Below are 17,571 nucleotides of genomic sequence, written 5' to 3' on the forward strand. Positions count from 1 at the left end.
CATTCCGAGTAGTAAAGGGTGTAATTTGGTCCAAATTGACATATGAAAATAATTGTTTTTCAACCTTCATCAATAAAATATGACCGTTGGGTAGAGATATCACTGTTAGCGATGAAGGATCGTGCCACCTTATTAAATATGTTGTCAAGTCTGATGTCGAATGTGAAGCGTCGCTTACCTTTCGCCATTGGATTGTGTCAGATCTAATGGTTGTGAGGGTGCCATGTGTCCTCAAAAATTTCAATAGATAGGGGCCAAGTGGTCTCGTCATTTTCACCATTTTTGTTCTGACACTCATTTGCACTTCGTTCGACATTTGATTCATTTTGCTTAAGGTAATAATGTTTGTTATCAATATCTCTTCGATAGGCTCTTTTGGTTGGGAAGGCAATGATATATCAATGATATGTTTGTGTCATTGTCGTCGCTAAGGTCATCATCGAGTGATCGGTAGTATCACAACACCCATTCAACTTGCTAATAAAGGTTCGATCAGGGAAGAAGGTTAAATTGGAAAGTAAGGTCCAAGGGAGGAGGCTGTGGGGAGGGAAGTGACAACACCTTTGGAGAAATCCAAGTGGATACAATTACTGAAAGGGACAAACAAAGTTTGCCTGAAGTCCCCAGGTACGTGTGGGCACACAAGGTGTGTAAGTATGCCACCCACTTTAGGTGAGGCAATGACTTAATGGAGATCGTCAGTTAAACCTACATTTTAAAGGACAATGTGGTAGGCGACTCTATGTATCTTTGTGTCTATAAGGGGGATGATCCGGTATGTTACAACAAGGGGAACTCTGAATTAGACTTCTTCTTTGTCCACTCTCTTCATAAACTTGCATGTGCGCATCCATTCTATATATTCCAAGTCAAAGTCCTAAAAAAGTTGAATGTTGCTCCGTGCAACTCCATCTAAATGCCTGGGCGACTATGCAGGCACTTAGTGTCTTATGTAAGGCTTTGGGTATCAATCCTACCATTTCCTTGTTCCTTCCCCACTACCGCACTTGCCCGAACAATCGAAAAGGATGAGAGTTATTAATAAGTGAGAATGATTTAAAACTACTTTAGCTTTTTGAGGCCTCCTACAAAGGCTTCAACGATGGGTCCTTTAATTTCGCCATCACCACCAAGGCCACAAGCTACTTTTTTATAGGGATGATTGACCTATGTTCCCCTTGTATTGGACTCAAAATCCCACTCGAACTAATCTCTGGAAGTCCTCTACGATGACCTTTGAAGAATTTGCTGCTTTTGAGATTTTGGAGCAACTACCTCATAATCTTCTGACTAGAGAGCTTTTAAAGTGTTCTAGTTTTCAACGTGTCGACTATGATGTTTATTGTAAATTGTCTTTCTTTGTCCGGTATATTTTTTGATCGATTTTTAACCTTGTTAAGTTTTCTTTCTTGTTACAAATATCATGCGTGCACCAACTTGACCTTAATTATTTCAAGAAGCTATTTGAAAAACATCTAATAGGCCGGAGCGGTGCTAGAGTCACTCAAGGAGAAGGCCTTTCACATAGGATAAAAGGGACATCATCAATCAGTCTTATCGACGCTACACTGACTTACCTAGTCCAAGTTCTCAACGTTCCTCCAAAATGTTTTGGGTGTATGAAAACGAGTGTTTGCTTCAAGTTTTCTTCCTCACTCTTGACTTCCTTCCTTGTTTGGATACTCTAACTAATTCGGTGTAGTTGCTAAAAATACTCTGAAACTTAAGTTAGTTTGGTATTTAACCAATTTATCAATTAATGTTATATTTAATGCGTCGTAAAAGTCCCTTCAACCATAATTTTGAAGTGTATTTATAGTTTTTTTCATAGATTTCTTATTAGAGTTCAGTTTAATAATGATATAATTTTGTTAAACTTTATTACTAACCTATTTAACTTAACTGAATGATTCGTTAAATGTGATTGTCACTTATTAATTTTTTCCAAACTCAAGCGATCAATTTAAAACAATTATATATATATATATATATATATATATATATATATATATATATATAATTGTTCTTATTTTAGTATATACATTATATTTCTATCTTTTAAATATCCACTTTTTAAATGAAAACAATTACTATTATTGTATCTTTTTTTAATTTAATCTTTTTATCAATTTTTCAAAATTTAATTATTTTTAAAATATAAAATAATTATTTTGAATAAGATTTTGTAAATTATAATAATAATAATAATTTTATTATTATTTTATCATAAAAGTAAAAGTTAACAATAGAAAGGTCATTTAATGTAAAAAAGTAAACAATGAAATAAAAGTTCACTTAAAAAGCCGAAAACATAAAATAGTAAAAGAACCCGTGAATACGTCACTTAAAACATAATTCGTACAGAGAATTCACTAAAAAATATCGTATTTTTGGAATAATAATAAAATTCTATGAAGTCCAAAGTTGTTACCTGATAATTTGTTTCTGAGAGCTCGTTCACCCAGAAGTAACTTGTATTTTTGTATTCTTGTTTTAAAAACACTCAAATTCGTTAATTAAAAAAAAAAGAACTTACACCAATCTATTTACAAATCGTCAATTTATTTTTTAAATAACTACGCGTGATTGAGATAATAAATTAAGAAATTTTATTTGATGTGATCATGAAATTTGACCTCAAATGTACATCTTATTTCATGAATACATTGATCTTACATTCTTTTATAGATAATTAATTTCATATTTGAAGGTCGAACATTCTCTTCTCTTAAAATAAGATTAATGTAACTAACCTCAAATCCCTGAGTGAAAAAAATGGTATATTATGCATAAAAGTACATCTGTGAATCAACAAAGACAATGGGTTGTTGTACATTCTCACAGGACTTGCACCCGGTAAAATGTATAAGAAAATGTGAAATTTTGTATATTTCTCATCTTATTGAGCAACCCAGGTGACAATGAAAATAATTTTACCATGTCAATATGACTAACAACAAAACAGACAGACAATTAAAATCATTTAACATCTAATTATATTAATATTTTTAAATTGTATTGTTAATATATTAAAATAAACTTACCACGAATATTTATATAAATGTGCTCAACAATTAAATATGTAAAATATAATTTTCCAACATAATACTAAAAACACTTAACTCTAATCTTACACGGATAGTTAGTTTGCTTGCAGAAGGGAAGGGATTTACATTCTTATGTACCGTTTCCTGGTTATTTCCTTTCACCTCCACAAGGTGGTAACGGGTGAAATTACAATAGTGCACTAAAAAGGTATATGACATTAATTAATTCGGTAATAGGCAAGAGAAATGGGGCGATATATTTGAGTCTGCTTGGGCAAATAAATGCTCGGTAAAATTATGATACATGTACATTCCTCAGCCATACTAAAACAGATCAGTGTCAAAAAAGATAAAACCAAAAACAAAACAAAAGCCAATCAGAAACAGATTGGAGAAGATAATATACATTGATACAAGTGAATGATGAGTGACATGCCCAAATTAATGTTGCAACACGTATGGAACTGAGAACTCCCTCATGGTAGTGTAGGTAACAGCAAAGCCGCACGAACGAACCGTGGAACTAGAATGTGATCTCACAAGGTGCATGAAATGTTCTTCCTCGACATATAGGTTCCAGGTTTTCACCAGCATACGAACAGAGTGGTGACACTTCAACACCTGAATGAGGGACAATGACATTTCGTGAAAGGAAAAACATGTGTTAAGTAAAACAGTAATCTTTGTAACGAAAAATACTATCTCTCGATCTCTTTCTGTCGAAGATTCTGTGTGAGGACAATAGTCCGGCCACAATTATATTTATTCTCTCCTAGGCTGTGGAGTAATAACTTACCGGTTGCATATAAGGGCACAGAATGTGTTAAGAAGCCACCTGCAGCGACTACCCATCGAGTATGGAGTCGAAGAACAAGCAGTTTTGCACTGTCTGGAGTGTCAACATTGGATCCATTTGCATTTTTCACCGGTGCAAATTCTTCTTCCCGTAATACCTGAGCAGGGATGCATAAAATATGCAATAATAAGAGTAGCATCCTAAACATATATCACGTCAAGAAATGAATTAACCATTTTAAGTAAAAATTAGAACTATAGTCACCTCAAAAAGTGCAGTCGTAGGAGCATATGGAAATGCATCAAATATAAACTGCTCAAGTTTTAATCCCATTGTATATCCATGTATGGAAGGTATTTTCTTCTCCGCGAGATGATAACTGCGCATAAAATCAATGTTCGGGTCAACATATATAAAACTCCTAAAAGATGGCAAATTATTTGACCCAGAGAAGTCAAAAGGTAACTCCACCGCTTTTTTACTTCATCAAGATTCATTAACTATCAACTACTGATAAATCAGGCATTAGAAGAATAGTGTGATTAATCTTCCTGAGTAATCCATGTCATCTGATTAAAGTAGCAAAGTGGTTTTTTTAATTCAAATATGTGGTTATATGACCTTAAGGCTACCAGGTTGCATGGCTTGCAATTAATAATTCTCGCATTTGAAATTCAAAACAGTGAGAGGGAGGAGAAATAATGGGGGCAGGGAAGTTGGAATGAAGAGGGCAACAAACATACATGCTGTCTTTTTCAAGGCCATTTGCTACTTGGTTCAGAAAATCCAGAGTGAACATGTGTAAGCAGACCTGAAATCACAAGATTAATCAGAAACCTAAAGTACGAATATTTTCAAGATCTATACATGACCTGATGAAAACTCGTGCTTATCCCCTTAAAGGGGTTAGAGAAATAGATTAGTCGAGACCACTGTGGTTAATAAAGAAATTGAGTTATGAATCATATTAACAAAAGCCACTGTGATGGCAAAACTAGAGGGTAATTCTCATCATCAGAAGAGATTCAGGACTTTTTACATTTGATAATATTCTCTTTTAGAAATTTCCATTGGTCTCTAACGGCGTATTCCCATTTGCTAACAGAGAATATCTGTCTTCTCATCTTTTTTTTTTTTTTTTCTTTTCTGTTTTTCTAGGTTCCTAACATAGGGTGTTAACTCTTCAACCCTGGCTTTCCATTCTAGATGATCATAACCAAAATTCAAGGGCACAGATCCTCAAAGCTTATGGTAGATTGAATGCAGAAAGCAAAAACCATGAAATTAGAAAGAGGACAAATAAACTAACATTACTCCAGCAAAAACGAAGACGGCCAGTTGCTTGATTGACTGCAGAAGCTAGTGATGACTCCAATTCACTATATTCAACTACGGTAAGAGGACCACCTTTGCCTCGTCGTACAAACACACCAACCTTTTCTTGTGGATATGCCTGTATATAATGAAAATTTAATACCATAAATATGAGAAGAACAAACTTAATTGAATCACTGATTTTGAAGTGGAAAAGAACTACTTTCAGCCGCCTCATGCAATTTTCATCAATAACTGATTCGGAATATTGCCAACATCACAAGATACAGAACTCCAAACAAATTAGAATTCAGCTAGGTATATATATTGAATGCATGCTTCCGATGTTTTCCTACGCTAGTATGTCTTAAACAAATAGCTTTTTCTTCTGTTCCCCATGAGCAGTACAGCAACATAACCCATGCAGATAGAAGACAGAAAATTATCAATAATTAATAGATACTAACCTTGTTTTAATAATCATAGTATAGGGATAATAAAGTGGGTTCAAATTATAATACAGGGAAATAAGAACATAATTATCAGTGTATTTGGTAGAAGGAGAACCAAGAAAACTCAAGTGTATTCTTACTGTCATATCTTCTTTCTGCATATTCATTGAAGGACCTGAAGAATTGAATTTTTAATCAAGGTTTATGAGATGTGACATGATGGCGAGGATGAATATGGCCAAAAAATTCATTTTAAGGTGTGGGAAATCCTCTCCCCTTATCTACCTTTAGGGACTGAGTTCAGCTTGATTCAAAGTCTAAATAGTATTAATACAGGTTACTTGCATATGTTTAATTCAATCATGCAAACTTTATACTCTATATGTTCAATCCTAGGCATGAAGCATACATGTTCAGATGTCCAACATTAGCCCAATCCTTGAAAGGCTTTGGCATGACACCCTCGCAGAGCTAAGTTTGGAATTAAGGATTTGAGATAGCCATTCTATTTATAATAGGGTATCATCTCAATCATCATCATAATACAATCTAACTGCGATGTAGGAAATGGAAATGTAACAACGACAACAGATTCAAATAAAGGAACTAAACAACGGAGCATCCTGGAAAAAACATATGAAGAGTGATTATCAACAGCCTAATATTTTATCATATCATCCATCTAATCATAAACAGTCATAACTAATCTACAACTGGACAACAAAGCATTAGATCTTCCCCATTTGTTCAAGAATAAACTCCCTGAATTGAATACGATGTTCATAATTTTAGTGAAAAGGCAAATCCACACAGCTAGGTTTCATTCTTTGCACAGATGGGAAATATAAGCAGTAAATAACTTGACCTCTCAAATTGAGAGAGTATTCTACAGATTATCTCAACAGGAATTACATCATTTATCTGTTACCTTGCGGACAACTTTTGCAGCAGCAGCAACACCTTTATCAATAAAGTAGCCTAAAAATGTTGGATCAGCAACACGAACCTGTTTCACAAGTCCTTATCAAAACGTCTTCAAATGAGAAATGATAACTGACCAGGAACACTGGTTAACAAAAGAAACAACATAGTAAAAAAAATTAAATTACCAGTGCATTATCAACTCCATAGCAATCAATGTACTTTATTCCTTTTGAGGCCATGTCCTCCAATAATTTTGTTGATTTCAGAGCTGAACAGAAAAAAGAAAGGTATTCCAACGTATTCATATTTGACCAACCAACATGCTATAAAAAGCAAATCAGTCTATGTAAGTATTACAAACTGGAATATGAAATAATAACTCGTGTATATAAACCCGCTAGGTACCTGAATACACCCCGCCATTTCCGTCAGGAGCCTTTGCTACCTGGCTTTAAAAGTTTCAAATATTAACCAACATACTATTCAAAAATAGGAACATAAAACCAGAGGTATAGTTAAAACTTAGCTAGATAACTAAAACAAAACAAAAAATTAGGCTTAAAGAATCATGTCTTCGACTTCTTCTCCAATTAGATAAATTTATATTTCACATGTCCAAAAGGAATTGAAGGGAAAGTTAGAAAATCAAGGTCTTTTTTAAAGTTTAGTCACCAGTTACTTTTGTTACTTAAATGTCTTAATCATATGCCCAAATATAAAAATGTCATGTCATAAGGATTAAGGAACCCTGAATACTCTATAATCATTTCAACATATTGATTAGTAAATCTTTCTTTCCAACTAGAAACCTCAAGTTTAAGTAGTCCCGGTTGTTTAAAACCAAATATGCACACAATCCAGCCCAAAATGAAAACTCAATTCTCACATTCCCTCCAACCTTTTTCACATAAATTGTTCTTATTTTTCGTGAGCACTGTGAAAAGAAGGCAATAAATAGCAATGTTAAATTGTAAAAAAACTTGAAGGAGGAGCAGAAGAAAATTGGACACAATTGTTTATTGTTAATTAATTCCCAGATAATTCTTTGGAAAGTATTTAAAAACATCTGCTGGTGGACTTGCTTGGAAGATAAAGACTCTACCAGGGTGACACCTAAAGCAGTAACGAATTTCATTATTACTATCACCTACCTAACCAACCAACCACAAGCGTTTTAGTTAAGAATCATGCGTGGTGTATTCTCTCATTTTCAGAAGCTATTTGTTACGTGTACTTTTACAGGACACTTCAACGTGAACTAGGCACACACTGATATGCAGCAGCAGCCAAATTCCAATTTTGAAATACTTAAGGAGACGCACACTTTTGCTCCAATTTGTGGCATAATAACACTATCAAATAAATAAATTATTTATCAGCAACAATAGGTTGAATGGTAAGCTCTTGGTACCCTCATTTTTCAATGTTTAAGTTAACATCTATTTAAGAAACCAAAAATTGAGAAGAAAACGTATTTAGAGCTCAGTAAGAGAATGAGAGCACACACCCTGTATGGAGTCTCCATAATAAATCTGCCATCCTTAGAAACACAAGGGATTGTTCCTTGTTGGAAAAAGGTAACCTATACCAAAGAGGTGAGTTCTATAGTAAGTAAACGATGGTAAAACAAGTACTGATATAGTTCCAGAAAATGGTTTAGACATCTTACCTGTTCAGCCTCAAGACCAAAAAATCTATGACTTTCAAAGAATTTGCGTGTTGCCTCATCTGTGAAAGGACTAGTCATTATGTACCAGTGTATTTGTACCGAAGAAGCAGAATCTGCAACACATAAACTGATGAGAATGTAACACAAGAATGCACATAAAAACTGAAGCAAGACAAGTGGAACTTACTCTCATTTGTAGCTTGAGCCGCTAGTCTTTGGACACACAGAATCCTCTCGGCTTGAAGTTGAAAGAGTGATTTTCCAGATGGAAGTCCAATATCTAAAATATAACACAATTGTTAGAAATATGATTTAATTATGTTAGAGATATGATTTAAACATAACATTAACTATAGAGATATGATATGGCAGACAGTAAAATATCTTACCAATATACCAAATATTTTCCATATTTAAATATTAATTTTGTTCTCTATTATTATTCATTATAAATAATAATACTAATGTGTGAATACAGTAAACAATTACAATCCTTTCAATATGGTATGGGTATTATACTTGGTGGCCTGTGTTGCCACTAATTCACTGTTAGGCCTTGACTTTTTTTCTAGATGCATTGGCCTAGATTTTGTCAAGTAAACAATATCTAATCTAATGTAATAATTTTTACTCTCTAGTAGTCCCCAAGATCTTTTTTTTTTCTTCGTCAGCTGTCCCGCTCTCCGAGCCTCTATGTTCTGCCATGCTCTCCAAGCATTTTTGCTGCCTGACAGCTGCTGTGTCCTTTGAGCATGTTTACCTCCCGGTAGCCACTGAGCTCGCCTAACATATTTTTCTCTTCGGAATCCGTTCTGATCTCAAGGCATTTTTCACTTCTTGGCAACCACTGCACTTTCCAAGCCTCTGTTTTTTAGACCGCTGCCATACCCTCCAGCATACATTGACTCATATGGTACATATGGCCAGCTTATCATTGTAATTATTTACTGTATCAACTCCAGTAACATGACTTTCTTATGGAATTTTCTGTTAATAACATTTGTAACAAGCTTGTCTTCTACATATGCTCCAACTTTAACTTGAAGGAATGTTAGAAATATAATTTGAATATTACATTAGATATGATATGATTTGATAAAAATATCTTACCAAATATTTCTTATTATTAAATGTTAGTTTTATTCTTTATTGTTGTATCTCTTCATTATAAATAAGAATACTAATCTAACACACAATTACAAGCAGACCTTTCAATTATAATAAGACAAATTTTCATGATTACCCTCCAAGTTCCTTCAAATGTCAAAATTACCAAAACGTTTTGAGATAAATAAAATAGTAAGTGAAAAATAAATACAGAAAGGCTTATAAAAATTTCACAGAAAAGCAGACTGATACTTAGATGAAATTTAGGAGTAAAACTATGAAAAACACTAGAGAGGAAAGGGAATGGGAATTCAAGCTGAGAGGAAATGCATTTAGTATTCATATCTACACCCAGTAAAAATCAAAGTGATCACAGAACCAGAAATTATTANCTACCTTTTACTTCTACACNCAAATATCAACTTGTTAGTATGCCATCCAGGCTCAACATTCAACAAGCACCTTTCTGCTTCTATGGCGAGTATATTTTGCATTCTTTCTAACCAGAAGAATTTTATGTAAAGAATCTATATATAAATAGAAGTTTCCTGGTTTTCATTTAGACCAAAGAAAGTTGTAATCTTCCTAAAACTTGTTTGCCTGAAATAAGCATCTTCTATTGGTTCTAATTACTAATTATAATAATCTTACCATGAAATAGAAGAGTGAGTACGTCAATACATAATTTGTAAATTATAAACATCACTAAAATCCACGATAAATGAAAAATGAACTGAATGAAAAAAGAAATACACAGTAAAAAAAAAAAAGGAGAAAACAGAGAACAAATGAGTATCTGAACGAAATGATGAATACAATGTGTAGTGATACTGTATCATACCCTGTTAGCTGTTTAAAAAACAATAATGATTTTAACATTATATAGGATTTTATAAATTTTCCAGTAACATAAGAAATAAAAGGAACATGAGAAGGAGGGGAACAGGGGAAGTTGTTATGAGAAAGGATGAGAAGTAGACTGGGGGAGTTGGAAATTTTATAGAGGGATGAGAAGAGAGATAAGGGGCGAGAGAGAATATATTGGGGAAATTTCAGTCTCTGTAGCTTGGACTCAGCTATAAAAATTGAGAGCTTTCTTATATTTCTGATCATATTTTCTACTTGTATTCCCTACCTTTTGTCCAAAAGATATCTACAGTTTGTGTGGAATCCCATTTAGATGCATAAAAGAAGCAATTCAGAAGTATTATGCCTCTCTTTCTCTAAAAACTGTTCCATTATGCCAACCAAAGAAACTTTAGCTTAAAATAATATGCTTTCAGTATCAAGTGAAAATACTCACTGAAACATCCTTTTGGATCCGAACTTCCTAGTCGAGTACCCTGCAATTAAGTTTTGGGACATTTTTAAGTCAGCCAAACAGATAGTCAACTACAAACATAACATAACAGTTAAGAATGAAGACTGAATGGTAGATAAAAAATGGTCCAGGTGCACCAGTTCTACTAAGAATGTAATAGTGATACATAACTAATATTCTGAGACTGAAGACAGTAAGCATCAAAATAAATCAAGGCCAAAAGATTCTTTCCTCCAGCTGCCTTTTGTAAAAGATTTGTTTTATGCATCATATATCATTTGTAAGTAGTAACATATTTCATGCTACAAGTAAATGTTTATAATTAATTTTTTGTCCAAATTTACTGTAGGTGCTTGTGATTCACAGCAAAAGTCCAGTGTAAAAATTACCAAGAAGAAAGCATAAGACAATTCATCAGGCTAACATTTCCTGACTACATGCTGCAAGAAGTACTGAGGAAAAAAAACAAATGTATAATATCAAAATTTAAGATGAAGAATTGGATCAGCATTAACCTCTAATACAAATGCATAACCATATAAAAAATTAGTTACTTTTTTTATTTTTTCAACTAAATGTAACACTTAATTCATGATACTACACTTAGTTTCATGATTTTCCTTTGCCAAAGGGAGACTTCTTAATTTGTCGAGTAAAGAAATATCGAAAAAAAAAAGGCAAAAGACATCTATCAAGATATATTTTTATTGAGGTGAGAGAGAGACACAAGGACAACCCCATAACATAAAGCAACTTTATTGCACTTAATGATTACAATAAATCAGGTTAAAGCGACTGCTTTTTATGCCCCCAAGAAATCAATTACCAATTATTTTAAGTTAAAAACAAAAGAGATTATATTAGTTGTAGCATACCATAACACATCGAAGCAGATTACTAAAGTTAAAAAGAATACATAAAAGAGCATCCGCTCTTACAATCACACCTTTGCAGCCAATGATTCTGCTTTTTAGGAACAATCAAAAGCAATGACCCCGAGTTCTACTTTGTCTCTAACGGAGAAGGTTCCCAAAAAGGGTAGGCATAATAACAAAATAATGATAGAAATACAGAGAAATGATACCGATTGCCGATCATACTACTTCCTCCAATCCTAAGATTTTTTAAACTAAATCACATTCTTAAGAAAATTAATTAGATAAACCGAAAACAATAAATTCATCAGTTTTATCATTATTTTACAGTTATATATATATATATATATGATTAAAATATATGATTAAAATATCTGTTAGAGACATTGATATTCATAAATCTTTATATTCTAAATCATAATAGAGAAATCTTTATAATTTATTTAATAAATTTAACTAAAGATATTTTTAAAAAAATAATCAATACTCCATTCAATTACAAAAAAGCTTATATAAAAATGCAAACAATTTTCTAGAAAGTCTTAGAAAAATAAATAGGACAGGAGGTAGTATAATTTTTTTTAGTGATTATCTATAGTATCATAATCATTATAAACATGACTATAACACACCAATGTGCCTATCCAAAGATTGTAAACATATACATAACTGGCACCCACTTGAATCAAACGATACTGAAATAACACATCATTATTATCATTCATTATCTTCCAATCACTAAAAAAGTTAACAAAAAAAAAAGAAAGAAAGCATGTGCATATGTTCGTCCAAAACAGATTCGGATATACCTGGCCACCGGATAAAAGCAACACAGCTAACTTGCCATCTGAAATAGCTTTCAACCCCGTTTTCCACCATCTCTCACGATCCTCTTGGCTTCTATCCTCCACGGTGGACACATTGCTCTCCGGCACAGGCTCAATGGCCGCCGACGGCAGTCCTGGCAAACAATCACAGTTCAGCCACAGGAGGCAAACAAACAATCACGCACATGAAGAGAAGAAATAGATTGGATTAATTACAAACACACAATCACTAGTTAACATCCAAACCTTGAGATCGCAGCGAGCAGCGAATAATCCGGTCAATTCGTGAAAGATCTAAACTCTGCAACACGGAACACATTAGTTAAACAAAACAAAACAAATTATAAAAGGATCCGAAAACAAGAAAACAAGAAACGGAACGAAGTCAAGTAGCGAATCTGAAGCTCGCGATTCTATTCAGAGTCTGAGAGAGCGAATTAAATCGGGAGGAAAATAAATCACCTCAATGTCCTTGACGAGAAGGTCGCGTTCCTCGGGGGAGAGCTCATACCAGAGGGCGAAAGCGTCTTCCTGACCGAAGTCTTTGAGTCTCTCGAGTAAAGCTTGGGGCGGCGGAGAAACGATGCCGTTGCCTTCGAATCCCACCGACGACGGTTCCCTCATTTCGCAATCTCTCTCACGCGCTATCTATCTCACTCTCTTCGATTTGGATTCAGATCTCGAATTTTGAAGATAGCGAGTGTGAGTGAGTTTGAGTGTTGGTGTTATGTATAGATGGTTTGTTATGAAGACAGGGGAACAGTGACGGGGAAGACAAGAATCAAATCGGTAACCACCCTCCTTCAGTCACTCTCATAATTACCTAAATACCCCTTTCTCTTTCACATCTGGATTATGCTGCTTGCTGCCGTCATTATCAAATTCCCTTTAGTAATTTCACCAAACCATAAAATAATATACAAATTATTTCCCATTACATATAATAACATTTAATTATTTTATCACATCTCAATAATTGATACATGATAACTTGATTTTATTTTACATTTCCATATAATTAATATGCATGCAATGCAACTTTCTGAGTCTTACCATTTTCATTAACTTTGACACATGTTTGTTGTTATCATATTGATGAAAACCAATCTTGCATATTCTTTTTTGGGGTGTTTTATAATAAATTATCATAACTACCAAATAATCATCTCATTCAGTCACCCAACACGAGTAAAAAAGCATTTAAATTGAAGTACCCACCATACCACACCACACACTATCCACAAGGACACATTATATAAGATTGTTTAGGATGATCTCAACTTGATAAATTTTTCTTTAAGCAAGCACATTGCAATAATTTAATTTTGACAGATTACCATAATAGCACGCCCAACCGACCCAAGCATATTGGTGTGGAGATAGGCAAAAGCATATGTCAAATTTATATCTACGGATATGCTCTCGATTCTATCAATATCATCAACATATCTTGTCATGCCATGGCCCGCTGATGTGAAATTCCGATTACCCCCTCCACCCTCACTCTCCTATCATTGCACATTCTCGTATTTTCATTTTACGTACGCACACGTAAGATGCTCGTGTATGCTAAATCAAAATTCTTATATTTAAAAAAAAAAAAACATTTTTTTGCAGATCTAGAAATTTACATGCAGACAATTCACAGAAAGCCGAAAGGGACACGTAGTGCATAGATACTTAAAATCGTATATACATGTATTACTATACGCAGAAAATTTAGTTAAACTACGTTTTCAAACCTGTTCCCCCAGTCCCCGTAAAATTACGTTTAATGGAAGAGATAGGGAGATAGTTTTATGTAGGCAAGATGAAATCCCCTCACTGGATATGAAAGTATGTAGATAGTCTACAATTCCTGGATGCTGTGTGGGCTTTATGACATAAAGCTCAATTTAAATGAAATTCTTTCAACAATGCATTTAACTACTACTAGAGTTAGCAGTTTTAGTCAATAGGTTTACCACTCAATTATTATGCTACTTTGATGAAAATATATAAAGGCTATCATAAAGACTATGAACGTCTTTAGAAAAAATCCCACTCAAAATGATATTACTATCATAAGTGATAATGATGGAAGCAGCTTCAAGCTCCATGCACAAACAGCTCCATGAACTAGAAGTGACAGAGCGGATGGAAGGAAAGGTGGAAACAAAGATGCACGTTAAGTGTTCGATGAATGGATCAATGAAGGTTTCGTGAGTATGTTAGGTTTCTCAAGCTCAGAAAGTCTTCCAATAAGAAAGGAAACTAGAGGAGAAGGTGTTGAATAAGCACAAGAAGATTTGAACTTTGAGAATAGACCTGGAGTAAACTCAACAACATTTCACTATATCTTCAAAGTTAGATTTTACAAAGAGAAGAGTCTCTCTTTTATAGATGAAGAGAGGTATCCATTCTGCATTTACAAAGCTTCTAAAATGTACAAAGGAAGTGTGTTGGAGAAGCTAAGAAGCTTGGAGCTCATGTTTCAGCCAAGCACATATTAAAAACGTGATAAATGTGTAAAGCTGGTTTGTATTGGCTAGGCGGATAGTGCAGGAGGAGGCTGAGTGTGATGTTCATTCCGAAAGCCACATCCCTTTGTTATCCTAATCCGAAAGCTATGTTGGCTAATTAGAAAACCACTTCATTTCTTCTCTTCTTTGCTTCTTTTGCTTTTTATTAGCTTGTTAAGCCTCCTAGAGTGATTAGGCATGGTCTCCAACCTTTATTTATAACCTACAAAAGAGTGTAAATGTGTTTAGTAATGGGAAGAAGGATTAATAAGTGATTCTCCATAGGAGTAAAGTAGTAAGTGATGTTACCAATGAGGAGCATTGGTACCTTGAAGCTACTGTGAAGTTTTGATGATGATAAAAGCTGAAGAATTAAAGACTCTAAGTGCATCTTTTTTAAACATATTTTGTAGAAACAAATGTATAGGATTAATTGTAATGATGTAAAAACTCTTAGAAATTTTTGTGTTTAGTGAGTCATTGCGCAAATAATCGATTATCAAGGATGATAATCGATTATCACGAGCCAACTTAGAAAAGAGTTGCTCACGCAAATAATCGATTATTACACGCGATAATTGATTATCACTATTTGATTTAATATTGTCCAGGTCGCGGAAATAATCGATTATCCCTCAGAATAATCGATTATCACATTTTGAAAACCCCATACATTATAAGAAAAAACGTCATTATCGACAGCCAAAATCCGTATATAAGGCCCAAAATCCGTATATAATTATATACGGATTACATACGGGCAAAAATTTGTATTTAATACTGTCGTAGGTACTGTTATATAAGAATTATCCATATATAACTTATATACGGATATTCAGTATATAATTTATATACGGATATTCCGTATATAAATTATATACGGATATTCCGTATATATCTTCTATACAATTTTTTTACCAGTAACATGAATATCAAACTTACCCACTTCCAAACACACAAATGACATCAAATCAGAACACCTGCCCATTATATCCATTCGTACATTTGACATATAAGTTAAGTCTTAAACTCAGAGACAAGCATTTAACATTAATACATAATAGAAAAGTTTACATGATTGTTAATTAGAACAAATAAAAGTTCAAATAAGTTCTCCAGAAAATAAGTTTGAGTCCTAAATGCCCTACTCTAAAAACATAACTAGTAATTTCTTTGATAACGATCATGTTGTGGATGATCCTGTTGTGGTTGATCGTGTCGTGGTTGATCCTCCTGATCCTCATGTGGTTGATCCTCTTGTGCTTGTTGTGGTTGTTGTGGTTGTTGAACATTAGTTTGTGAAAGAATTTGGAATTGAAGAAATTCTTGTGCAGCTGCTGCTGAAGGAGGCGGAAGGTAATTCAATGTAGTGCCAATAAAGCCTTCAAATTTAGAATTCATCTGCCGAAGTTGCTCATAATGGGTTGATACTATATTTGAAGGTTAGAAATGTCATGCACAATTGGTTGCTAAGAAGAAGATGCCTGTGTTTGTTGTATGTAACTATCGACACAGTCATCTCTAGCACTGACATTTCCAATGCCATATACCTGTCCCTTGTACCTTCCACCAGTAGCCTGCAACCAGCATTGGTTCCTCAATCTTACCTCATCTGCAGGGTTTAGGGGAGCAGTAGTTGAAGCACCAACAGATCCACTCTCAGATCTTAATTGAGAAAATCTTGCTTGAAACTCTTCCTGTTAAATGAATACATGATTATCGTTAAATAGATAGGCCAAATAAGATTTAAAACCTAATAAAGAATATAACAGGGTTAGTATAAACTAGCATGTGTCCGCCTAGACCTTCCATCGACAAATTGTCCTGTTGATGCTCGAATAGGTAAGAAACCTATTATTGCTTCATCTGACATCTTCACTTCTGATTGATGTTTATAGTGTAATTGATATCATAAAGTCAAGAAGCTCAAACTAGTGCATCCTATTTTGATTAAACAGTTAAACATGATGGGTAGCACAACAAAGTTCTGGCAGAGAAGTTGGGAACTAGTTGTGGTTGCATAGTTTCGTCCCGTGCTAGGAAATGTATATGCCCCTAACTATTTATGCCTTTTCTTCTCTTTATAGTATTCCTTTATTGAAGTACAATTAACTTATAGATAATCATGTTCATAGTTACTATTCTAATTTTCTTCATAATTGAAAGTCGTTAAAGTAGATGATTTGGGTGAGATACATGAAAGAAGCAGAGAGGGGTAGCAATAAACAGAAACAAATAGAAAGAGTAAGGGAAGAATGGACAAAACAGAATGGGGAAGGGAATTTATCAAAGGGAAAAGTTATCACTAGTCTATTGATTTTCAGCAATATATCTTAGTGAGAAAATTACTTTCATGTAAGAATGGGTGACTAAATTTCGACTGTATAAAATGGTCAAAATTAAAAGCTACTTAAAAAGTAAATAAAAGACGTGGAGCCATTAAATTTACTTGTAACCACTGTTAGCAATTTGGGTCACATATATATATATATATATATATAAGTAAATATTAAATGTGTTAGGGCCATTATATTTTATTAGCCAATTTTATAAAGTGATCTAATTAAGATAAATATGACTAAGGGTATATTTGTCATGAAAGGTATTGTGTAGAGACCAGCAATAATTATAATTTGTTGAAGGGGCCAAATTGTAATTATTGAAACTAAAGAATATTAACCGCCAGAGGTTATTTAAGGGGTCATGGTCCCCATCTGTGAGCACAACAATTCATTCCT

At 33.8% G+C, this 17,571-nt stretch overlaps 1 protein-coding gene across 1 annotated transcript; it reads right to left on the reverse strand.

The window, feature by feature from the left end:
- Positions 1–3,243: 3,243 nt before the first annotated feature.
- LOC106768474 (UDP-N-acetylglucosamine diphosphorylase 1) lies at positions 3,244–13,170 on the reverse strand. The gene is made up of 15 exons (XM_014653648.2): positions 12,795–13,170; positions 12,579–12,633; positions 12,315–12,466; positions 10,613–10,652; positions 8,390–8,482; positions 8,203–8,315; positions 8,041–8,115; positions 6,939–6,978; positions 6,719–6,801; positions 6,538–6,615; positions 5,153–5,296; positions 4,587–4,654; positions 4,108–4,222; positions 3,844–4,000; positions 3,244–3,668 (listed from the first exon to the last, which is right to left on the reverse strand). The coding sequence occupies exons 1-15, from the start codon at positions 12,954–12,956 to the stop codon at positions 3,571–3,573; spliced, it is 1,473 nt and encodes a 490-aa protein (XP_014509134.1). The 5' UTR covers positions 12,957–13,170; the 3' UTR covers positions 3,244–3,570.
- Positions 13,171–17,571: the final 4,401 nt, after the last annotated feature.

This window comes from Vigna radiata, chromosome 7 (assembly GCF_000741045.1).
Source record: "Vigna radiata var. radiata cultivar VC1973A chromosome 7, Vradiata_ver6, whole genome shotgun sequence".
NCBI lineage: Eukaryota > Viridiplantae > Streptophyta > Magnoliopsida > Fabales > Fabaceae > Vigna > Vigna radiata.

Bases quoted from the DNA above. Each gene is read 5' to 3' on its own strand.
- LOC106768474 (XM_014653648.2), bottom strand. From the start codon at position 12,956: ATGAGGGAACCGTCGTCGGTGGGATTCGAAGGCAACGGCATCGTTTCT. The intron at 8,483-10,612 runs GTGAGTATTTTC...GTTATATTTTAG, and splicing joins GGATCCAAAAGGATGTTTCA to ATATTGGACTTCCATCTGGA. The intron at 8,316-8,389 runs GTAAGTTCCACT...TATGTGTTGCAG, and splicing joins GGCTCAAGCTACAAATGAGA to ATTCTGCTTCTTCGGTACAA.